This window comes from Siniperca chuatsi, linkage group LG9 (assembly GCF_020085105.1).
Source record: "Siniperca chuatsi isolate FFG_IHB_CAS linkage group LG9, ASM2008510v1, whole genome shotgun sequence".
In the NCBI taxonomy this organism is placed as follows: Eukaryota; Metazoa; Chordata; class Actinopteri; order Centrarchiformes; family Sinipercidae; genus Siniperca; species Siniperca chuatsi.
Window position 1 is genome coordinate 426,534 of NC_058050.1, and position 23,933 is coordinate 450,466.

The following is a 23,933-nucleotide window of genomic DNA, read 5'->3' on the forward strand; positions in this document are numbered from 1 at the left end:
AGCGAGACGAGTCTTCGTCGCCCAGACAGCCAATAGCGTGCCTCCTCTTCAGACGAGCAGGCGTAACCGAAGCTCCGGCGCCAGGCGAGGTCAGCCTCGCCGATGCTGCAGCGAAACGCTCCCTCGCCGTGGCGTCACAAACTAATCGATAATTACATTCGCCGGCAACTAATTTGGTCATTGATTTTTATTCGTTGCACCTCGAACAGCAACGAGGTTCTGGGCTCGAACCCACCGGCTGGGCCAGTGGATGTGAACCCGGTCTGTGTGTGACCCGTCCAGGTGAGCCCCGCCTCCCGCCCAGCGTCTGAAGGATCGATCGATGACGGATGGATCAATGAATCATTGCTGTTGACGCCATTATTACAGTAACTACAAGACCGAGTTCAGACATGCAGAAACAGCTGCAGATCAATCAGACAGACAAAAAGTGATCAGTGAGTGATCAGCGAGTGATCAGAAGTCATCAGTAGTGATCAGCAGTGATCAGTAGTGATCAATGAGTGATCAGTAGTGATCAGAATTGATGTGAGTGATCAGAATTGATCAGTGAGTGATCAGTAGTGATCAGAAGTGATCAATGAGTGATCAGCGAGTGATCAGTAGTGATCAGTGAGTGATCAGTGAGTGATCAGTAGTGATCAATGAGTGATCAGTAGTGATCAATGAGTGATCAGTAGTGATCAGCAGTGATCAGTGAGTGATCAGTGAGTGATCAGAAGTGATCAATGAGTGATCAGTAGTGATCAGAAGTGATCAGTAGTGATCAGCGAGTGATCAGTAGTGATCAATGAGTGATCAGAAGTGATCAGCAGTGATCAGAAGAGATCAGTGAGTGATCAGTAGTGATCAGCAGAGATCAGTAGTGATCAATGAGTGATCAGAAGTGATCAGTAGTGATCAGCGAGTGATCAGTAGTGATCAGCAGTGATCAGTGAGTGATCAGTGAGTGATCAGTAGTGATCAGTGAGTGATCAGTAGTGATCAGCAGAGATCAGTAGTGATCAGTGAGTGATCAGTAGTGATCAGAAGTGATCAGTGAGTGATCAGTAGTGATCAGTGAGTGATCAGTGAGTGATCAGTAGTGATCAGAAGTGATCAGAAGTGATCAGTGAGTGATCAGTAGTGATCAGTGAGTGATCAGTGAGTGATCAGAAGTGATCAGAAGTGATCAGTGAGTGATCAGTAGTGATCAGCAGAGATCAGTAGTGATCAGTAGTGATCAGCAGTGATCAGTGAGTGATCAGTAGTGATCAGTGAGTGATCAGTAGTGATCAGCAGAGATCAGTAGTGATCAGTAGTGATCAGCAGTGATCAGTGAGTGATCAGTGAGTGATCAGTGAGTGATCAGTAGTGATCAGTGAGTGATCAGTGAGTGATCAGTAGTGATCAGAAGTGATCAGTGAGTGATCAGTAGTGATCAGTGAGTGATCAGTGAGTGATCAGAAGTGATCAGAAGTGATCAGAAGTGATCAGTAGTGATCAGTGAGTGATCAGTAGTGATCAGAAGTGATCAGTGAGTGATCAGTGAGTGATCAGTGAGTGATCAGTAGTGATCAGAAGTGATCAGTAGTGATCAGTGAGTGATCAGTGAGTGATCAGAAGTGATCAGTAGTGATCAGAAGTGATCAGTGAGTGATCAGTAGTGATCAGAAGTGATCAGTAGTGATCAGAAGTGATCAGTAGTGGGTCTCACCATGGAGGAGGAAGTCTGTGCAGAGGAGCAGCTTTGTCTTTGGGCCGCGGCACATGGTGACTGAAACAAACAACAAAGAGATTATAAATCAGAATAATCAATCACTGGAAATCTGACAGCTGCTGTCTCTCTGAGGATCACTGCAGTACTGTGAGTACTACTGCAGTACTGTGTGTGTCACTGTGTGTGTTACTGCAGTACTGTGAGTACTACTGCAGTACTGTGTGTATCACTGTGAGTATCACTGAGTATTACTGCAGTACTGTGAGTGTTACTGCAGTACTGTGAGTGTTACTGCAGTACTGTGAGTGTTACTGCAGTACTGTGAGTATTACTGCAGTACTGTGTGTGTATTACTGTGAGTGTTACTGCAGTACTGTGTGTTACTGCAGTACTGTGAGTGTTACTGCAGTACTGTATTACTGCAGTACTGTGTGTGTCACTGTGTGTGTTACTGCAGTACTGTGAGTACTACTGCAGTACTGTGTGTATCACTGCAGTAGTGTGTGTATCACTGTGAGTATCACTGAGTATTACTGCAGTACTGTGAGTATTACTGTGAGTATCAGTATTACTGCAGTACTGTGTGTTACTGCAGTACTGAGTATTACTGCAGTACTGTGAGTATTACTGCAGTACTGTGTGTGTATTACTGTGAGTGTTACTGCAGTACTGTGAGTATTACTGCAGTACTGTGAGTATTACTGCAGTACTGTGAGTGTTACTGCAGTACTGTGTGTATTACTGTGAGTATTACTGCAGTACTGTGAGTGTTACTGCAGTACTGTGAGTGTTACTGCAGTACTGTGAGTATTACTGCAATACTGGGTATTACTGCAGTACTGTGAGTGTTACTGCAGTACTGTGAGTGTTACTGCAGTACTGTGTGTGTATTACTGTGAGTATTACTGCAGTACTGTGAGTGTTACTGCAGTACTGTGAGTATTACTGCAGTACTGTGTGTGTATTACTGTGAGTTTTACTGCAGTACTGTGTGTGTATTACTGTGAGTGTTACTGCAGTACTGTGTGTATTACTGCAGTACTGTGTGTGTATTACTGCAGTACTGTGTGTATCACTGTGAGTATCACTGAGTATTACTGCAGTACTGTGAGTGTTACTGCAGTACTGTGAGTGTTACTGCAGTACTGTGTGTGTATTACTGTGAGTGTTACTGCAGTACTGTGTGTTACTGCAGTACTGTGAGTATTACTGCAGTACTGTGAGTGCTACTGCAGTACTGTGAGTATCACTGCAGTACTGTGAGTGTTACTGCAGTACTGTGAGTATCACTGCAGTACTGTGAGTATTACTGCAGTACTGTGAGTATTACTGCAGTACTGTGTGTGTATTACTGTGAGTGTTACTGCAGTACTGTGAGAGTTACTGCAGTACTGTGAGTATTACTGCAATACTGGGTATTACTGCAGTACTGTGTGTTACTGCAGTACTGAGTATTACTGCAATACTGGGTATTACTGCAGTACTGTGTGTTACTGCAGTACTGTGAGTATTACTGCAGTACTGTGTGTGTATTACTGTGAGTGTTACTGCAGTACTGTGAGTGTTACTGCAGTACTGTGAGTATTACTGCAATACTGGGTATTACTGCAGTACTGTGTGTTACTGCAGTACTGAGTATTACTGCAGTACTGTGAGTATTACTGCAGTACTGTGTGTGTATTACTGTGAGTGTTACTGCAGTTCTGTGAGTATTACTGCAGTACTGTGTGTGTATTAATGTGAGTGTTACTGCAGTTCTGTGAGTGTTACTGCAGTACTGTGAGTGTTACTGCAGTACTGTAAGTGTTACTGCAGTACTGTGAGTATTACTGCAGTACTGTGAGTATTACTGTATCACTGCAGTCACGTACTGGATCATGTGGGCAGCGTAGGCTCTGGAGCAGCAGCTGCTGTACGGACACAGCAGGCAGTGGACGTGAGTCGGGTAATGAGCCGAGAAGTCGGAGGCGTCGGTTCCGCACTCCAAACACACCAGCCGGTCGGCATCGCACGGCGGACTCCTGCAGGAGACGAGCAGAGCAGATATTTAAGGCAAGACGTCAACTCAGATACAACGATGCGTTTCTCTTCAAACTGACCGACATCCAACAGTCGAGAGGCCCTGACCAGGCGATGCCTCGTCTCTGTTCTGTTGTGGATAGCGCCTCGCGCTGCTAAAAGGCGGAGTTAAAACACAGTGAAGAGGTGTGTCACGTTGATGATGTCACGGAAGTTTCACGTGGCATCGCTATGACGATCAGCTAAGAGTCCCGCCCACTCTGAGGGGGAGCTATCTGCAGTGGAAAACGAAACTGAGAAAATGACCTGGTACTGAAAGCGAGCCGAGGAAATGAGGCTTACGAGTCTGAAGCCATGCTAGCAGCTGTGAGGCTGCACTCACACTGTAAAATCTAATATCAACACCGATAATATGGATTTAGAAAATCTTAAATGTAATATAATAATAAGTGTGGTTCATTAACTCAACTTTTAACAGAGACGGTGTCGTCCCTCATTCGTCCAGGACTGGTCCATCGTAGAAAAGGTTTCAGTCGTCGTCGTCTGGACGCTGTTTCCAGAATCAAGACGTTTCGGCTCCCATCCGGAAGTCATTCTCAATTGTGAAAAAATGGGACGGGAACTCAGAAATTTAAGCTACTCTGAGTTACATAAGCCCCGCCCTCAGGAAGGAGTCTACCTGAGTATCTGTTGATTAGCTAGTTTCAAATGAAACTGACCTAATAGTTTCCATGATGGCCCAGTAATCAGTAATCAGGCCTGTTGTTTTCTGGCTGCACCTCCCTCATCAACTATTAGGTCAGTTTCAGGTGAAACTAGGCAGGTAAACAACAGATACTCAGGTAGACTCCTTCCTGAGGGCGGGGCTTATGTAACACAGAGTAGCTTAAATTTCTGAGTTCCCGTCCCATTTTTTCACAATTGAGAATGACTTCCGGATGGGAGCCGAAACGTCTTGATTCTGAAAACAGCGTCCAGACGACTACGACTGAAACCTTTTCTACGATCAACTGTTAACAAACCACTCTAAATATGAGACACAACAGAAGAAGCTAATTTATGCTATTTAAATGACGCCACACCTGCTGATGTGGAATCTGCGGCTGATCGGCCTCTTCGTCGGTGATCGAGGTGATTTGGAGAGCACGGGGCTCCTCTGGATTGGAGACTTCTGCTGCTCCGTCTTGATGTTGATTGGCTGGATGAGGGAGGAGGGGCTCTGAAGCAGCCGGTTCCCTGCTGATGTCATCGGAGGCCTGATCTTCCCGTAGGTCCTGATAGTGACCTGGAGACACATGGATCAATACTAAGAACTGACAGGGTCTTGGAAACACTTATTTTGATTGAAAGTGAACAAAAGAAAAGGGTCCATCAGCAACAAGCTGTCGTGAGTCAAAACGACCCCTGTAAGGAGCTGAGGGCGGACACTGAGCTGACCTTTGACCCCGGCGGCAGTCCTTCCAGCTGAGTGGGTCGACGGAAGCTGCGATGGTTTTCCAGTTTATGCTGCATCTTGTCCTTCAGGAAGACAAACTGAAGACGGCACCTGTTACAGTGGAAGGCCTGGTTGATCTGAGACACCGAGACAGAAGGCGGACTAACATCAGCAACAGATTAATCAACTAAGCAAAAAATCCCTGTGACGTTTGGTATATTTCTGAAATAATTACTGTCCAACTGGCTCAATGCACTCGCCGCAGCAGAGCTCCGCCGCAGCAGAGCTCCGCCGCAGCAGAGCTCCGCCGCAGCAGAGCTCCGCCGCAGCAGCTTTGTTAATGGGACTGTTGTTGTCTGTTAGCGGAACCATGCTAGCTGCGTTAGCCCCAAGAATTATAGATCGTACGAGCGTGAGCCGCTGGTGAACGTTTACATTTCAAAATCAGAAATACTTTATTGATCCCTGAGGGGAAACTCTTTCGTTACAGCTGCTCAGTGTCACGTCAGTGCACACAGGAAGAGAAGCACTAAGAGAAATAACAATAAATAACTCCGCAACGAGACAAATATTTCTAGTAAGAAATAAGAGATTTTCAAAATAAATGACAAAAGTTTTGTCTGTGTGTGTGTGTGCTCACCTGGTGTCTGTGGTTACCTGGTCTGTGTGTGTGTGCTCACCTGGTGTCGCAGCAGGTGCTGCTGGTAGCTGGCGGGGTTCCTGGTCACCTTCAGGCAGAAAACACACAGCAGGAAGCGAGAGTCTCTGTGGAAACTGGCAAAGTGCTGCAGGACATCCGAGTAGAAGGACGAGCGATAGGAACACACCTGCAAGTCACACCTGAGTTAATGAGGCCTGAGGACGAACACTGGGCCAGGTCAGTGGCCAGGAGTCAGACTCACCTGGCAGATGTAGGGCATCTCTCCCGGTTTGTGGTTGGACTTCATGTGGTTCAAGAAGGCCGGCTCATTCTCAAACGCCCACTCACAAATACGACACATACCTGAGAGAGACAGACAGGTAAGCCCCAGAACGCTAAGACCAACAAGTCCCAAATCAAGTCAAGAAAGGTAAGTCTTAGGTCGAGACCCACAATTCCCAAGTCAAGTTCCACAGCAGGACAGCTAGCTTAACGTCAGGCTACACTCACTGTCTGCAAACGATATCTCTGTCCAAGTTAGCGAGCGGAGCGGAGCCGGACCACGCAGATCCGGTCCGGCACCGAACGGATCTTTTTAATGAACTGTTCTAATGATTCACTAAGCTACGCTGAAAACAGCTGCTGTTCCCATCACAAGCAGCAGCAAGAGCGTCAGGAGGAGATGTAGGAGAGGAGGAGGAGGGAGAGGAGGAGGAGGAGGAGGGAGAGGAGGAGGAGGGAGAGGAGGAGGAGGGGGAAGAGGACGAGATGAAGAAGGAGGAGGAGATGAAGAAGGAAGAGATGTAGGAGAGGAGGAGGAGATGAAGAAGGAGGAGGAGATGAAGAAGGAGGAGGAGATGAAGAAGGAAGAGATGTAGGAGAGGAGGAGGAGGGAGAGGAGGAGGAGGAGGAGGAGGGGGAGGAGGAGGAGGAGGAGAGGAGGAGGAGGAGGAGGAGGAGGAGGAGGAGGAGGGAGGAGGAGGAGGAGGAGGAGGAGGGAGAGGAGGAGGAGGAGGAAGAGGACGAGATGAAGAAGGAGGAGGAGATGAAGAAGGAAGAGATGTAGGAGAGGAGGAGGAGATGAAGAAGGAGGAGGAGATGAAGAAGGAGGAGGAGATGAAGAAGGAAGAGTTGTAGGAGGAGGAGGAGGAGGGAGGAGGAGGAGGAGGGGAGGAGGAGGAGGAGGAGGAGGGAGAGGAGGACGAGATGAAGAAGGAGGAGGAGATGAAGAAGGAAGAGATGTAGGAGAGGAGGAGGAGGAGGAGGAGGGAGAGGAGGAGATGAAGGAAGGAGGAGGAGGAGGAGGAGGAGGAAGGAAGAGAGAGAGATGGAGGAGGAGGAGGAGGAGGAGGAGGAGGAGGAGGAGGAGGAGAGGAGAGGAGGAGGAGGAGGAGAGAGAGAGGAGGAGGAGGAGGAGGAAGAGGAGGAGGGAGAGGAGGAGGAGGAGGGAGAGGAGGAGGAGGAAGAGGACGAGATGAAGAAGGAGGAGGAGATGAAGAAGGAAGAGATGTAGGAGAGGAGGAGGAGGAGGAGGAGGAGGAGGAGGAGGAGGAGGAGATGAAGGAGGAGGAGGAGGAGGAGGAGGGGGAGAGGAAGAGGGAGAGGAAGAGGAGGAGGAGATGAAGAAGGAAGAGATGTAGGAGAGGAGGAGGAGGAGGAGGAGGAGGAGGGAGAGGAGGAGGAGGAGGAGGAGGGAGAGGAGGAGGAGCCAACAGAACAGGTGAGACGTAGAAGCAGGGCAGGTCAGCTGCCACCACCAGAATCTAATTCTGTGGGAAACAGAAGATCCAAGTCAAGTCCAGAACACACATTAGCTTTCAGGTGTGTGACCAGGTGTGGCTCTTACAGGAGGAGGGGGCGGGGCCATGCACCTGCTCCTGGTGGCTCTGCAGCTGAGCGGGAGATGAGAACTGCCGGTAACAGAACTTGCAGCACTTCCTGTCATCACCTCCTCCTCCTCCAATCAGCTCCGAGTGCTGGAGCATGTGCTGCATCAACCTGCACACACACACACACACACACACACACACACACAGGTGAACATACAGACCACTGCAGGTGCATGCAGACAGTCCAGGTGTGTTCAGGTGCTCGCTGGTCCCACCTCAGGTTGTTCTCGGCGAGGTGCGTGCAGATCTGGCAGGTGAAGGTGGAGGTTTTGATTCCCAGTGGGTGCGGCTTCCTCAGACTGAGGTCGCCTTCGAACGTCCCGTAGTAGAACTCCTCCACAGTCATCACCACCCTGGGGGGGTCAGAGGTCGGCACCGCGGTCACGCCGGGGGTCATGACGACAGAAGGGGTGGGACCGGGAGCTGCCGGACCAGGTGAGACACACACAAACTGTCATGGAGAGTGGTAACCGTGGTAACAATGCAGTCACACCATCAGCGAGCCGGATGCCGAAACTCGCCAGTTCAGGTTCCAGGAACTATTTGGTCGAAAGGGTCGTCAACCACGAGACCGCTGAGACCAAGCAGCCCCTCTACCGGTGCTGAAACCCTTCACATGTCAATTCTATTCAGACTTTTTTCTTTTTATTGAACAGTAATCAAAGGAACCGATAAGCTGTATCGATCTCCATCAAAGACTAAATTCCTCGCGCGATTTTTATTTGTAAAAATGGGTTATTTAAAAGTTCGTCAGATTTTTGTGGAGCGAGTAAAGATGTTTTTGAAAAGAAGTATTGTTAGGAACCACGATCAAAGTCAAAGTATCGGTATCAGTATTGATATCAGTATTGATACTTACCGCTGCTGCACGGAGTGATTCTGGTGACTCCATTGGCTGAGCCAGAGGGAAGGGCGGGGGAAGCTGCCAGCTTCAGGGAGTTAGCTCCACCCACCTGGGTCATCTGAAGGTTAACTGCAAAAAAATAAATAAAAAAAAATCAACCAATCAATCAATTTATCACTCAATCAACCTGATCAGTTCTGGTCACATTTCTTCTTATGTCCAGTCTGACTGACCTGGTCCTGGTGTGCTGGTGCGGATGGTTAGCGTGGCGGGCAGCTGCATGGCGGTGAAGGCGGAGCCCGGGTGGGCAGGGCCTCTTGAGGGGGCGGGACCCGATCTGGTCTGGACCGTCTGGCCTTGGGGGAGGACCGGGGACACGCCCACACTGGGCCGTACCAGCTGACCTAACGACGGGGCTGTGGGGACAGGACACAGCCGTGATCAGCTGGGATCAATAATCAGATCATATTTCTTATTGATTAGTCTGACGGAGTTCAGGTGTCCTACACTGGATCAGGGTGAGCGGCTGGACCGTCTGACCCGGCTGCAAGTTCAGCAGCAGGGGGGTGCCGTGGTTCATCACCGTCTGCATCGGGAAACCCTGTACGGTAAACACAAACACACGACATCACAGCGACGTCACAGTGACGTCACAGTGACGTCACAGACACGGAACAGAAGCGCCAACCTGCTGACTGCTGCCACGTTTTGTCTTTGTGTACGTCGCGCCCTCATCTCTGTCTTAACATCACAACGCAATGCATTGTGGGTGATTCCCTTGAGCAAAGTCTGCCGATGACCTCGTGGCACCAGTGACATCATCAGCCCTTCATCCTGCGCCTGACGGACCGCGAGCCGGATCCGTGCGACAGGTCGCGCCTGCTGACGGTTTGACACGGAGGCTCAGTCAGCCATAAAAACAAAGAACACATAATGTTCTGTGCTGTTCGTTTAAATTAAAGTCCATTCAGTCCAGCAGACGATCCGTTTGTCTCGTCTTCCTCTCTTTCGCTCCGTCGCCACACTTCTTCTTCGTCTCTCTCTCCGGCGTCGGACTTCCTCTTTCTCTTCCTGTTGGTGAACTGATTTAACTTCCTCCGAGAGTCCTGCAGGTCGAGGTGTGACGAGCGCGTCGGGCGGTCCTTCAGGTGCGAAACGATCCTGAGGAACTTTCCTCCACATGTTCCGCACCTCGCCGCCTGCAAACGCCCGACCTCCGCTGTCCTCAAATCTGAAACGTTTGTCATCTGAATGAGATGGAGAGAAACGTGTCACATGACAGAAGTCAGCTGACAGTCGCACAGTTTCTCGGGTCTGCAGCTTCAGCCAGCCGGCGACCTCGTCCCGCCTCCGCTGACCCGGACTTCGAGCTGGAGGTGGAGATCTTCAGGATCACATCCGGTTCTCAGCTCAGCAGATAAAAACCGGCTCCTGCTTCAGCGCAAAGCTGAGCGTTAACCTCGACGAAGGTCGGTGTCGGATTTCAGTCTGACCGGAGAGAAAAAAGCCACGAAGGCTTGCGAGCGAACGCAGCGTGTTTTCTCTGGGCGATGGCGTACAAAACATCGGAAACTTCACCTCTGTCACCTCTATTAGTACGTTTTTAAATCCAAAATGTGCCCAAACACCTCACGACCTCACGACCTCGGGCCTTCGGCCGGTACAGAACGCAGCTTTTAACAAACAGGAAGACCAGACGAGCGTGTTTCAGCCTCGGAGCAGATTCTGACGTTTTCCCGATTCACGCGTCGGCTCCTGGCTGCGCCGCCGACCTGCTGCTAACCCCCGTTTACACAAACATCCTCGGAGTGACGGCCAATCAGCTGGCTCAGATTCCCCCAGAAAACAGAAGCTTGTTTTCTGCTCAGCTACATAAAAGAACTACAAACAAAATGGAGGAAAACCCGATGAACGGCCTCAGGATTCTCCAAAGATGGAACTTCAGCGAGTTACGAGAAGAAGAACACTGTGTGGAAACGTGACGGTGGGAGAAAGTAACTGGCCAATGAGAGCTGAGAGGCGAGAGAGAGCCGCTGCGATAGGTCCGTCTGTGTGAACACAGTTAGCATCGCACCGCGCAGAACAACAAAAACAAACTAACAGGAAGTGTAAAAACCTTCAGCAGAGGGTGCGTTTGTTTTCTGTACCTGTGTGGTGAGGAGGATGGGCGGGGCGTTGCCTGCCCCAGGGGCTGCTGGGAGGAGGAACGTTCCACCTGCTGTCTGTGTCAGGATGAGGGGCGGGGCCTGAGCCATCAGGGGCGGGGCTGCGGCGGCGGGTGTGGAGGTGACGGGGAGACGGGAGAGCGAGGAGGAGGAGGTGATGATGGAGCGAGGAAGAGGAGGAGGCGGCATCACAGAGGAGGAGACGATCCGTACGGGAGACGAAGCTGAAAAACAGAAAAACACATGAGAGAGGCGGTTCAGGATGTCATGACCACGCGGGGCCCGGGGCCCCCGACCCCCCTGACCCCCTGACCCCCGACCCCGGATGTACGAGTTTTTTTCTGGTCACTGCCTGACGGCTGAGACGATTCCTCGAGGGACTCGATTCCTAAAAATCGTGGATTCAAATGATCTGCAGCGCCGTGAACCGGACCGGCCGACCTCAACAGCTCGACGCCTCTGCTTCCGGTCCGCAGAGCGACGCGACGCACGGTGGATGAAGGCCGGCGGCCGCGCTCATTATGGCGAGATGTCACGGCTCGTTAGCAACGTGAATCAGTTCTGACCCCGAGTTATTAACCACAGAAACTAAAGTGCTGCAGTCAGTGTGTGAAGGCCTGAGCTTCATCCAGGTTATGATGATGATGATGATGATGATGTCACAGTTGGTTACTGCCTCCTACAGAAGCCACGAAGAAGACAGCGAAGGCGTTACTGAGCTGTCGTCAGGCGGAAACTCGTACTTCTGAAACCGTTTTAGAGCAGAAGCAGCTTGTTGAAGCGGCTCTGATGGTTCAGTGTTGACAGATAATATTGTTGTTTGTAATTTAAGAAATAAAAATGTAGATTTTTCTCATTTTAAGAGACTTGTCTTATTGTCTCTTTTGCATATTTACAATTGTTCTTTAATAAAGCAAAAGTATTTCTTATGCGATTACCCGACTCAATAATCGGCAGATACACACACACACACACACACACACACACACACAGATACCTGTTGGAGCAGGTGTGATGGGGGGCGGAGTCTCAGAGGCTGGAAGAGAATCCTCCACTAGAGAAACAGACAGACAGGTATTACTCCTCAGGACGCCGTGTGTGTGTGTGTGTCTGTGTGTGTATGTGTGTATGTCGGTGTGTGTGTCTGTGTGTGTGTGTCTGTGTGTGTGTCTGTGTGTGTGTGTCTGTGTGTGTGTCTGTGTGTGTGTGTGTATGTGTCTGTGTGTGTGTGTGTGTGTTTCTCACCTGGCTCGCAGTAGTTGTCGATGAAGTCCATCTCGTCTTCCTCCACGCTGTCGTCCACCTGTTGCCATGGCTCCAGCTCCTCCTCCTCACACTCCATAAACAGCTCTGTATCCATGTTGCTATGGAAACCATAAGAAACTGTCAGGTCACGATCTTCATCATCATCATCATCATCACCGTAAAACACCACAAACAGCCGGAAACATCTGACTGAATTAAACTTGAGCTTCAGGTTCGAACTTTAAAACAGCAAAACCCTTTAGTAGCTGTTCTGGAGCTTTCACTTCAGGTCAGACTGCTACTCTTATTATTATTATTATTATTATTATTATATTATACTATCTGGACACATTGTTATGCTTCCAGCCGTTCAGGTGCATCTGTTATCGGTGTACTTGTAAATAAAGTTGTGTTAAACCCGCAGCCTGCGCGGGAGCAGCGGCAGTGCGGCGTGTGATGTCCCGCTGCGGCCGCAGGGGGCGCGCCGCCTCCTCCGGCTCCTCTCCGGGCTTTTTGTTTCTTTCCCCGCAGGAGGAGCGCTCCTGTCCGGCGGGAGGAAACTTTCAGTCCGCGCGGGTAAAGAAACACTACAGGGAACAGTGAACCCGGTTAAAGCTGAACCCGGGGGACCGTGAACCCGGAGCCGGGCTGGAGACCCAGCTCAGCCCGCAGCCGCGGTGCGTTCGCGCTGCCTGCACCGCCCCGCCGGCAGCAGCTAGCTGTTGCAGACTAAGCGCTCCCTAAATGTACCTGCCGGGCCAGCGGAACGGGCCTGCGTGTTAACTCGGGCCGGACCGGACCGACCCGTGCCGGCCTTACCTGCTGCTGGAGCTGCGGAGCGGGACAGCAAAGCACGGACAGGGTCGCACGGTTCTTCTCCGGGCGCGCTTCGGTTCGACCGGAGGCGGACAGGCGGGGGGCGGGTCTTCCTCCTGCTGTCGGTATCAGAGCCGCGGATTGGCCCACAACTGCAGTACGTCACTTCCCTCTCAGACGGCGCCGTCTCTCATTGGTCAGTGGAAATTTTTCTGGAGGAAGTGAAGTCCATCCAGCTGCGGAGAGCTGCGGGTTTTCAGGCTGGGGGGGTTAAAAAGCTCCGCTGCGGCCGGTGTGACTCCGGTAAACCGGACCGACCGCGACAGCAACAGCAGCCAAACTAACAAACACAACAACAAATCAACATGGCGGCCGAGAGGCGCCAAAACAACAGCCCAGTGTCAGGGCAGGGCGCCATTTTGATTTAGCTGTTTCAGGGAGGGGCGGAGCCAGACAGTGACGTCAGGAGCAAAACAAACGACTCCAGTGATTTTTGTCTTCTCCCGTCACATGCAGCCATCTCATTCATCTAAAGTTCAGTAGGAGAGGCCAGTTCCTCTGTTCTCTGCGCTGCTTCTCACATTTCAGATTCTCAGACCGTAGTTCAGAGAACAAACAGCAAATTCAGTTCAGAAGCGACAAAAACCGACCAGCAGGAATAAAGTGCGCCTTATTGCAGTTTCTCTCGATCGCTAAGACACGTTTCTTGAAAGCTGCTCTCCTTTCCTCTAAACTGTGAACACAAAACACAATTTTCAAGCTGCATTCACAAAACCTCAGACTCTTCTTGCAAAAACCAAACTTACACCTCAAAACAGCTCAGTCTGTGCTCAGAACTGAACTGTGCTGTCAAATCGAGTCGATCAAAATTAAAAACACTACTGAACAGCCGCTAAACGCTACGTAGAACAATAGAAAACACAAGGCTCGGGACATGAAGCTGGAGAAATAAATGTTTATTGTTCACTGTGGGCTAAATGCATGTTGCAAAACAAAAAAACTGCATTTAGCACTCGGACAAAAAGACAAAATCTTATGCGTTTGCCGCTGGTGTGCAGGAAGCTCATGTAAAAATACAGTACAGACATATCCATGAATACCAGGCCTACAAACAGTTAGACCAGCCCTCCATTACAACACTGCAGTATATTGGTGCAGTGATGTACTGAAACATATTTACTGACAGTGTACTGTCGTACAGGATATAACATGTCATACATCTGTCTGTCAACATTTACATACTGTACTATAATGTCTGTTCTCTTCTCTAAATCTTGGGGTCATGGTGGACACAGTGACTCTGCTGGTGTTTGGTTGTCCAGCCTCCCTCATGCTCACACCACGGACAGGAACGTGGTCAGTCCCAGTCGCTCTGAGTTCATCAGATATTACTGATCCTGGTCTTCGCTGACCGCCTCGACCTCCTCTTCCTCTCAGGTTTCTATCCGTTGCAGGGCCTCACAGACCAGCGCTCTCAGAGCTGGCTTACTGCACATGTTCCCTCACGTCATTCGCCACAGGTGGGATCAGTTTTGAGTCGTCGTGTTCAGGTGGTGACGTCTGTGCTTTAACTGTGTTTGACTTTTGTCACCTGTGCTCAGCGTCATGCAGCACAGGTGCATCGCAGTGAAAACGTGTTGGCCAGTTGTGTCTGAACAGGTGAGAAGCGCTGATGGTTTTGCCAAAAGAGCGATTGGTTCAGTCGGCGGGTTCAGGCAGTAGGGTTCAGTGTTTTCACCTGACAACTACACTAACTCAAACGGACTTTAGACGGACCGTTGAAATCAGGCTTCTTCCTGTTTTTCACTAATCTGCAAACAGGAAGTGGCTCAGGTCTCGCAGACACGATGTCCACCTCCCAGTAACAGTTCTGCTTTCACTCGGACAGACGTCTGTCTGCTGCTCGAACTGATCTTCCAACCGACAGAGACGCAGATCAGACGCTCTGCTCCTGCAATACACAAACTAAGCAAAAGTTAAGAAAGTTTCTTTTCTCTGTCTTCTTCTTCTTCTTCTTCTTCTCCTCCTTCTCCTCCTTCTCCTCCTCCTCCTCCTCCTCCTCCTCCTTTCGGCTGCTCCCTTTCAGGGGTCGCCACAGCGAATCATGTGCCTCCATCTAACCCTGTCCTCTGCGTCCTCTTCACTCACACCAGTTAGCTTCCTGTCCTCTCTCACTACATCCATAAACCTCCTCTCTGGTCTTCCTCTAGACCTCCTGCCTGGCAGCTCCAGCCTCAGCATCCTTCTACCAATATATTCACAGTCTCTCCTCTGGACACGTCCAAACCACCTCGATCTGTCCTCTCTGACTTTATCTCATCACATCTAACATGAGCTGTCCCTCTGATGTCCTCGTTCCTGATCCCGTCCGTCCTCGTCCCTCCCAAAGAGGACCTCAGCATCTTCAGCTCTGCTGCCTCCAGCTCTGCCTCTTGTCTTTCCTTCAGTGCCACTGTCTCTAAGCTGTACAACATCGCTGGTCTCACCGCCGTCTCCAACACCTTTCCTTTCATTCCTGCTGAGACTCTTTTATCACACAACACACCTGACGCTTTTCTCCACCCGCTCCAACCTGCTCGCACTCGCCTCTTCACCTCTTCTCCACAGTCTCCATCGCTCTGAACCGTTGACCCTAAGTACTTAAAGTCCTGCACCTTCTTCACCTCTGCTCCCTGTGACCTCACCGTCCCACCTGGGTCCCTCTCACTGACGCACCTGTGTTCAGTTTCTTTTCTCTGTAACGAACAAATTCTGCTCGTATCTGAAACAGCAGACGAAGAATAAAGAGCGGCAGATGTTCACTTTATTTCAGCATCGCTGCGACTAACATATCAGATCTGAAACGGCTCAAACACATTTTCTACATTTGCTAATAATTAGCAGCTGATGACTGAAAACATGAGTAATTATTATGACAGCCTCTAGATCTCATGAGATTTGTATCTCTCCATTCCATACAAATAATAATAATAATAACAATAATAATGATGATGATGATGATGATGATGAGAGCTGATCCTCTCGGTTCGTGTGAGGCTGACATGTCGGACGTGTGTTTGTCAGCAGAGTGATCCTTCCTGTCCGCGTGTTCTCTAACTGATCCCAGAGCAGCTCCGTGCTGGATAATCTGCTGTAATCTGAGTTAATCTGTCCCGGCTCGGCCCGGCTCGGCCCGGCCTCTCGTCAGTCTGACCTGCAGGGATGAGAGCTGCAGCTCCGGGAGGGTTCCTGGTGCTGCCGTGGCCCCGCGGCGGCTCGGAGCCGGGGCCGGGGCCGGGTGAGGAGGGCCGGGGGGGGCTGGCGATGAGGTGTGGAGCTCTGCTGGGAGTCACGCTGATCTGTAAGGTTTTACTTCTGACTCACAGCAAAGCGTTTAGATTTCTACTTTAAAACCTCAACATGACGCAAACGCTCAGTTACTCGTTTCTTTTCAGTCTCCGGACTTTTAGATTTAAAACGGTTAAACGAGTAAGTGTGCATGTGCATATAACTGTGTGTGTTGTTCACGGCTGTGTACGCTCAGTGGCCACTTTATTAGGTACACCTGTAGATGTATTCACATCCTTTACTTAAGGAAAATGTACTTAAAGTACATTAACGTTTGAGAAACTGTGACGATGTAAAGTTAAAGCCTCTCCTCCTCTGCTGGTCTGAAGTCAGTCTGAACAACAACAATAAGAAAATACGTGAACCAAATCAAAGTTGGCTCGTTTGGTAACTTCACGCACACACTGAGTTAAATCAGCTGATTATCGGAGGATTGACTGTCATTAACTCAGCGTTCCTGTTTTCTGCTGACTCCACTTCATTTCTCTTATTTTGTATTTCAGTCGTCATGATCTGCCTCTTTCCTGTCTGATAATTAACTCAGTGTTTATTGTTCTTTCCCTCCACCGGCACCAGCGTTCCTATTTGTATTCTTTTTAATGTGTGGTATGTTGTAAAATAGACAAATACACAGTGTTTTTACAATTATTGAAGAAGATAAAAACAATTTTCTCCTTATAACAAAGTGAGCAACACAGCTGTCTCAAGTCCTGAGAAGTTTATCAAATTCATTTTAAAAGCTGAAACAACAGAAGGCGCCTCTGTGTGTGTGTGTGTGTGTGTGTGTGTGTGTGTGTGTGTGTGTGTGTACAGGTGTGGCAGTGTTGAGGAGGTGGATTGCAGGTGGAGTGTGTCGTTGTTCGGTTCGTCTGGATGGAAAGACGGTTCTGATCACCGGAGCGAACACCGGCATCGGCAAAGAGACCGGCAGGGACATGGCACGCAGAGGTCAGGCTGTGTGTGTGTTTATTACTCGTGTTGTGGGGACATAAATCTGTTTACACACTCACATTGTGGGGACTCTACAAACGTCCCCACAGCGTCCATCATTAATGTCACGATTAAGACACGAGGTAAAGGTGGGGGTTGGGTATGTTTTGGTAATTGTTAAATTTAGGATACGTTTCTATGGCAGGGGTTTTCAAGTGAGGTGCGCTGAGGTTTTTTTTACCTTGTTCACATGCAGTCAGACTGTCCCGTCAGAGCAGCCGAACCAGCAGTCAGCAGCTCCTGTCTGCAGTGGACCCGTGGACGGACAGACAGCTGTCTCTGGATCACTGTGAGACTGAAGGAAACTTAGAAACAGCAGGATTCTCAGGCAGGTTCTGCAGCCGCTTTCTCCTCTGGCGTCTCAGCTGGTTTCTGGAGGTTTATTCTGGACGGACGTCAGAGACGATGACGTCCTCTGGGACATCCTCTGAGTTTCATGTCTGTGAGTTCAGGTCTGACAGAGTTAGGACCCTGAGAAGAAGGACTGTGGTGCTTGTCAACAAACTTTGGCTGATGTGAGGCAGCCATGTTTGTTTGGTTTTTCAGACTCTTTTGTTTCGTCCAGTTGATTTCTTGTTATTGTTGTTATTATTAACTGCAAAAACGGTGTATTATGAAAATGAGTATATAGTACATACTGTATACTGTTAGTATGTAGAGTTGAATTAATACATATTTAATGAGTATTCACTATATGCTAATGTTACTGTATGTTGGCAGTTAGTGTGCAGAACATTAATGTGAGTCAATGTGACTATTTCAAATTAAAACTATATTATTTGATGTTTTTGTTTTCTGAGCGGCAGAACGTCTCACCATCAGGTCCATCATTACCACAAGACTTCACTCAAAAATGTACTGATTTTAGGTCACATGCTGCATTTTTCACACAATTCATTTACAGTGTGAACAGACTTCAGATTGTATTTCTAATGCCGTCCAACGCACACACACACACACACACACACACACACTCCGACAGCATGCTTACATCACCAGAGGTCAGAGGTCGCAGTAACGCTCAGTAAATCTCAGAGAGGCTGAAACCATCTGAGCTGATTACAAGGATTAATACTTCCTGTGTGTGTGTTGAATCCAACGCACCCTGTCACCACCCGGGCCCCTGGAACAAATCAGGTGGTGACAGGGTGTGTTTGATTCGTTGCAGGGGCCCAGGGGGTGATGGGTGTGTTTGATTTGTTGTAGGGGCCCAGGGGGTGATGGGTGTGTTTGATTCGTTGCAGGGGCCCAGGGGGTGATGGGTGTGTTTGATTCGTTGCAGGGGCCCAGGGGGTGATGGGTGTGTTTGATTTGTTGCAGGGGCCCGGGTGGTGATGGCGTGCAGGGACCTGACCCGGGCGGAGCAGGCGGCGGAGGAGATCCGGCAGTCGACAGGAAATGGTAACGTGGTGATCAGACACCTGGACCTCGCCTCCGTTTACTCCGTCAGACAGTTCGCTAAAGACTTCCTGGACAGTGAAGACAGACTGGACATCCTCATCAACAACGCAGGTGAGTTCACCTGTCTGTCTGTACACCTGTCTGTCTCTCTCTACCCGTCTCTCTCTCTTGACCTGCCTGTCTGTCTGTAGGAGTGATGATGTGTCCAAGATGGCTGACGGAGGACGGTTTTGAGACTCAGCTGGCCGTCAATCATCTGGGTCACTTCCTGCTGACCAATCTGCTGCTGCCGAAGCTGAAGAGCTCCGCCCCCAGCCGCGTGGTCACCGTGTCGTCCATCGCCCACCGTGGTGGTACGACCTCTGACCCCCGATGTTTCTCTGTGAAGTTTATGATGTTTGTTGGTTTTGATGGCTTATTATGTTTTTCTAATTCTTCAGGTCACATCGACTTTGATGACCTGTTCTTCAGCAGGAGGCCGTACAGTTCCCTGGAGAGCTACAGACAGAGCAAACTGGCCAACGTCCTGTTCTCCAGAGAACTAGCCCGACGACTCAGAGGTCCCCACAAACACTTTACACCAGAAACACTCGGAGGTCCCCGCAAACACTTTACACCAGAAACACTCGGAGGTCCCCGCAAACACTTTACACCAGAAACACTCGGAGGTCCCCGCAAACACTTTACACCAGAAACACTCGGAGGTCCCCGCAAACACCAGAAACACTCGGAGGTCCCCGCAAACACTTTACACCGGAAACACTCGGAGGTCCCCACAAACACCAGAAACACTCGGAGGTCCCCACAAACACCAGAAACACTCGGGGGTCCCCGCAAACACTAAACACCGGAAACACTCGGAGGTCCCCACAAACACTTTACACCGGAAACACTCGGAGGTCCCCACAAACACCAGAAACACTCGGAGGTCCCCACAAACACCAGAAACACTCGGGGTCCCCGCAAACACCAGAAACACTCGGGGGTCCCCGCAAACACTAAACACCGGAAACACTCGGAGGTCCCCACAAACACTTTACACCAGAAACACTCGGAGGTCCCCACAAACACCAGAAACACTCGGAGGTCCCCACAAACACCAGAAACACTCGGAGGTCCCCGCAAACACTTTACACCGGAAACACTCGGAGGTCCCCACAAACACCAGAAACACTCGGAGGTCCCCACAAACACCAGAAACACTCGGGGGTCCCCGCAAACACTAAACACCGGAAACACTCGGAGGTCCCCACAAACACTTTACACCGGAAACACTCGGAGGTCCCCACAAACACCAGAAACACTCGGGGGTCCCCGCAAACACCAGAAACACTCGGGGGTCCCCGCAAACACTAAACACCGGAAACACTCGGAGGTCCCCACAAACACCAGAAACACTCGGAGGTCCCCACAAACACCAGAAACACTCGGGGGTCCCCGCAAACACTTTACACCAGAAACACTCGGAGGTCCCCACAAACACCAGAAACACTCGGAGGTCCCCACAAACACTAAACACCGGAAACACTCGGAGGTCCCCGCAAACACTTTACACCGGAAACACTCGGAGGTCCCCACAAACACCAGAAACACTCGGGGGTCCCCACAAACACCAGAAACACTCGGAGGTCCCCACAAACACCAGAAACACTCGGAGGTCCCCACAAACACTAAACACCGGAAACACTCGGAGGTCCCCGCAAACACTTTACACCAGAAACACTCGGAGGTCCCCGCAAACACTAAACACCGGAAACACTCGGAGTAAATAAAATGTGTTTTTTGGTTGGTGGCTGATTTTGTTTGGTCGATGGGTTTCAGCTGGAAGAATTAGATTTTTGTCGTTCTTAAGACATGGTCAGTTTAATGTTGTTTGAAACATTTATGTGATTTTCTATTTTCAACGGTGCCACGTTTTAGTAAAGAAAGCACAGAGAGTAAAAAACGACACTAAAATTGAACTGACGGTAGAAAAAGAAACGACTAAGAGCAACATCAAGAACAAGCGATCCGGTGACTCAGCGGTAGCTGTGGTCACTGCTGCATGTGAGAAGTTGTAAAACAGCTTAACTCAGGCTCGTTTAGACTCTGCAGTCGCCTCAGAGCTGGGATGTGATTGGCTGTTCAGATGACCGAAGCTCTTATAAACCCGTCGTTTCTACCTCCTGATACTGACCTCGGTGTCTCTCCTTCAGGCTCTGGTGTGTCGTCATTCTGTCTCCACCCGGGTGTGATCAGGACCGAACTGGGTCGTCACGTTCAGGGCTGGTTGCCCCTGCTGGGGGCGCTGCTGAGCCTCCCCTCCCTGCTGCTCATGAAGACTCCCAGTCAGGGCAGTCAGACCACCGTGTACTGTGCCGTGACGCCGGGCCTGGAGGAACGATCCGGACAATACTTCAGGTAGGAGGGGGGGGGGTCTGGAAATACAAAAACACACCTGCAGGGAGGTTTTGGATGTCAACTTCTTAAACCTCTTTATTCTCATACAAACATTTATCTAGAAACTTCATTCAAACTTTAAACTAGTCTCCACCCTTTGTACTGTATCACATTGCTTTTTCATAACTTTCATAGTTTTTCTGTAATCACAGTTAAGGTGTTTGAGTTTTAGAGTTTTTCAGAGTTTAAAATGGGTGTGTATTATTCTGTCATGCAGTGACATCACCACTCACCACTGAAAACTCGTCCTCTCACACAAGGTCACATTTTAACTGTCCTCAAAACCACAGGAGAGCCATTCACCGGTTTTATTAACTCACACTTTAACAGACACTTCAACTGCTTTCATCTCTTACACTTCAGCTGACACTTCACTGCTTCACCCTTTAACAAAAGAAACTTCAACTCTTCTCACTGCTAAAGCTTCCACTGTTCATACACAATTTACTGTAACTGCTTTCAGTGCATACACTTCAGCCGACACTTCAGCTGACTCCGTCTTTGAGTTTTTAGTCTTGAACTGGCTCTAATTCTTTCAGGACGTCCGCTTGACACCCTGAATCTTCAGTTCTTTTCAGTGCTTTCTCTTCAAGTTCACTCATTGCTTTTACTTAAACTGACACTTCAACTTTTCAAAGCGCATTGAAACAATTCCAAATGTCTCTAAAGAGAAATTTCAGCAGCGAGCACACTTGTTAGCGGCTAACATGCTAGTCAGCCAGGAACATGGTAGCACTAGTTTGTCAAGCTAGTTCTCTGAGCTTCTACTGGACGCTTCCTCCCTCCTGACATTTTGTTTTCAGGGTTGTTCATCATTGACAACCTCTCCCAGCTAGCTAAGCTAGCTAACTCTCAGTTAGTATGAACTATCAATCAGGACACTAACTTCACAGTGTATTCAAGAGCCGTATTTGTAGCATGTCCTCCAGTCTCCTAACTGTGTAAACCATGTTTCTGTTGTGGAGCAGTTTAAACAGAGGAGCTTCAATAAGCGTCCTCCATGTTGGACTCTCTGGCTCTCCGTCCACTCAGAGCTCAGCTCTGTCAGGACGGCTTGCTATTGGTCAACAGGGTGAATTCATGAGTCAAAGTTCACCAAAGTTGAACTTGACGTGAAAAATTCAGGTGGATTTATTTCACTGCCAGTGAATCTACTGACCTCCTATTAATTTAAATCAACGCAATGTCCTCATAAGTCACAGAAACAAGTTTATTTGTGTTTGTTTTCAGTGACTGTGCAGAGAAGGAAGCAGCTCCAGAGGGGCAGGATGACGTGGTGGCGAGGAAGCTGTGGGAGGAGAGCGCCCGATTGGTCGGATTAAAAGACACATGCTGACCTCGACCCTGATGTCTGTGTGCAGCAGGGAAACAGGAAGTGAAGTATCCACAGACTGTAGAGCCCCCATCAGGTCAGACAGAGGAAGGGTCGACGACGAGCATCAGTGAAATACTCACTGTGGGTGACAGCTGACAGGAGCCAATCAGAGTTCAGCAGTAATATGATAAATAATAATCAATAACACAACTTTATGTCATTAACTGAGTACATCAAAAATTAGTGTGGTGTTTTATTATTTTCACGTTGTAAGTCATAATTAAATCATTATTATAAGAAGACAAGATATTTGGGAGAATTTGTATTTTTTGTCCGTTTATAAAAATATGGACCCAAACTTTTTTTAAACAGCTGAGGACGTAAATTCATTATTATTTAATGAAAATAGCAACTTATGGTGATGTTAGGAAAAATAGTTGTCAGTTTTCAGAGGATGTGATAAAAAACATTGTGGTTGTTGTGAGAGTATGTATGTATGAACTACAGTGTTGCCTGATTGGACAGTATTTTACTGTTGACATTTGACCTGCAGTGATGTCACAGGTGTTTTTAAAAGTTGAATGAAGGTCGGACTGAACGTTTTTTTAGTTTCAAGATTCTCCTCCAGAGAAGCGTTCATGTTCCCTTTGTTTCCTTCATGTTCTCTTTGTTTCCTTCATGTTTCCTTTGTTTCCTTCATGTTTCCTTTGTTTCCTTCATGTTCCCTTTGTTTCCTTCATGTTCCCTTTGTTTCCTTCATGTTTCCTTTGTTTCCTTCATGTTCTCTTTGTTTCCTTCATGTTTCCTTTGTTTCCTTCATGTTTCCTTTGTTTCCTTCATGTTTCCTTTGTTTCCTTCATGTTTCCTTTGTTTCCTTCATGTTTCCTTTGTTTCCTTCATGTTCCCTTTGTTTCCTTCATGTTCCCTTTGTTTCCTTCATGTTCCCTTTGTTTCCTTCATGTTTCCTTTGTTTCCTTCATGTTCCCTTCATGTTCCCTTTGTTTCCTTCATGTTCCCTTTGTTTCCTTCATGTTTCCTTTGTTTCCTTCATGTTCCCTTTGTTTCCTTAATGTTCCCTTTGTTTCCTTCATGTTCCCTTTGTTTCCTTCATGTTCCCTTTGTTTCCTTCATGTTTCCTTTGTTTCCTTCATGTTTCCTTTGTTTCCTTCATGTTCCCTTTGTTTCCTTCATGTTCCCTTTGTTTCCTTCATGTTTCCTTTGTTTCCTTCATGTTCCCTTTGTTTCCTTCATGTTCCCTTTGTTTCCTTCATGTTTCCTTTGTTTCCTTCATGTTCCCTTTGTTTCCTTCATGTTTCCTTTGTTTCCTTCATGTTCCCTTTGTTTCCTTCATGTTCCCTTCATGTTCCCTTTGTTTCCTTCATGTTCCCTTTGTTTCCTTCATGTTCCCTTTGTTTCCTTCATGTTTCCTTCATGTTTCCTTTGTTTCCTTCATGTTCCCTTTGTTTCCTTCATGTTCCCTTTGTTTCCTTCATGTTCCCTTCACGTTCCCTTTATGTTTCCTTCATGTTCCCTTTGTTTCCTTCATGTTCCCTTTGTTTCCTTCATGTTCCCTTCATGTTCCCTTTATGTTTCCTGCTCTTGAGTCCTGGATATTCGAGGATGTTTGTCTCCAGCTGTATGAATATGAAGCGCTCTGTTGTGCTGTGTGGTTTGTTAAAGGTTAACACAGTTTGATGTTTTGAATACAT

General features: G+C 48.7%; 2 protein-coding genes across 10 annotated transcripts in view; one reads left to right on the top strand and one right to left on the bottom strand.

Annotated features, from left to right (window-relative positions):
* pogzb (pogo transposable element derived with ZNF domain b) overlaps positions 1 to 12,894 on the bottom strand; it is a 25,499-nt gene extending 12,605 nt beyond the window's left edge. The window contains exons 1-15 of one of the 3 annotated variants that reach the window (XM_044206738.1): positions 12,756 to 12,894; positions 11,937 to 12,055; positions 11,689 to 11,745; positions 10,674 to 10,915; positions 9,034 to 9,127; positions 8,760 to 8,942; positions 8,542 to 8,655; positions 7,898 to 8,105; positions 7,640 to 7,791; positions 6,056 to 6,156; positions 5,834 to 5,980; positions 5,156 to 5,290; positions 4,801 to 5,003; positions 3,571 to 3,720; positions 1,697 to 1,756 (exon numbers count right to left, since the gene is read on the bottom strand). In XM_044206738.1, coding sequence (XP_044062673.1) covers positions 1,697 to 1,756; positions 3,571 to 3,720; positions 4,801 to 5,003; positions 5,156 to 5,290; positions 5,834 to 5,980; positions 6,056 to 6,156; positions 7,640 to 7,791; positions 7,898 to 8,105; positions 8,542 to 8,655; positions 8,760 to 8,942; positions 9,034 to 9,127; positions 10,674 to 10,915; positions 11,689 to 11,745; positions 11,937 to 12,051 — 1,961 coding nt within the window. In that variant the 5' untranslated portion in view covers positions 12,052 to 12,055; positions 12,756 to 12,894. The remainder of the gene's footprint in view (positions 1 to 1,696; positions 1,757 to 3,570; positions 3,721 to 4,800; positions 5,004 to 5,155; positions 5,291 to 5,833; positions 5,981 to 6,055; positions 6,157 to 7,639; positions 7,792 to 7,897; positions 8,106 to 8,541; positions 8,656 to 8,759; positions 8,943 to 9,033; positions 9,128 to 10,673; positions 10,916 to 11,688; positions 11,746 to 11,936; positions 12,056 to 12,755) is intronic. The other 2 variants (XM_044206739.1, XM_044206740.1) reach the window with 2 other exon arrangements.
* si:dkey-23o4.6 (retinol dehydrogenase 13) lies at positions 12,780 to 22,972 on the top strand. 7 transcript variants are annotated; one of them, XM_044206745.1, is made up of 8 exons: positions 15,415 to 16,092; positions 16,893 to 17,027; positions 18,390 to 18,581; positions 18,662 to 18,823; positions 18,911 to 19,030; positions 20,666 to 20,870; positions 22,140 to 22,270; positions 22,459 to 22,972. In XM_044206745.1, the coding sequence occupies exons 1-7, from the start codon at positions 15,954 to 15,956 to the stop codon at positions 22,243 to 22,245; spliced, it is 1,059 nt and encodes a 352-aa protein (XP_044062680.1). In that variant the 5' UTR covers positions 15,415 to 15,953; the 3' UTR covers positions 22,246 to 22,270; positions 22,459 to 22,972. The 7 variants fall into 7 exon arrangements, with proteins under 7 accessions (XP_044062683.1, XP_044062685.1, XP_044062686.1 ...); XM_044206748.1 differs by lacking the exons at positions 15,415 to 16,092; positions 22,459 to 22,972 and adding an exon at positions 12,780 to 12,909 and having other exon boundaries at positions 22,140 to 22,272; XM_044206750.1 differs by lacking the exons at positions 15,415 to 16,092; positions 22,459 to 22,972 and adding an exon at positions 12,819 to 12,948 and having other exon boundaries at positions 22,140 to 22,272.
* The last annotated feature ends 961 nt before the right edge of the window (positions 22,973 to 23,933 follow it).

Excerpts from the sequence above, each read along its gene's own strand:
- si:dkey-23o4.6 (XM_044206745.1), top strand. The coding sequence starts at position 15,954 with ATGAGAGCTGCAGCTCCGGGAGGGTTCCTGGTGCTGCCGTGGCCCCGC. Across the intron at positions 18,824-18,910 it reads GTCCATCGCCCACCGTGGTG|GTCACATCGACTTTGATGAC; the intron begins GTACGACCTCTG and ends CTAATTCTTCAG. Across the intron at positions 20,871-22,139 it reads CGATCCGGACAATACTTCAG|TGACTGTGCAGAGAAGGAAG; the intron begins GTAGGAGGGGGG and ends GTTTGTTTTCAG.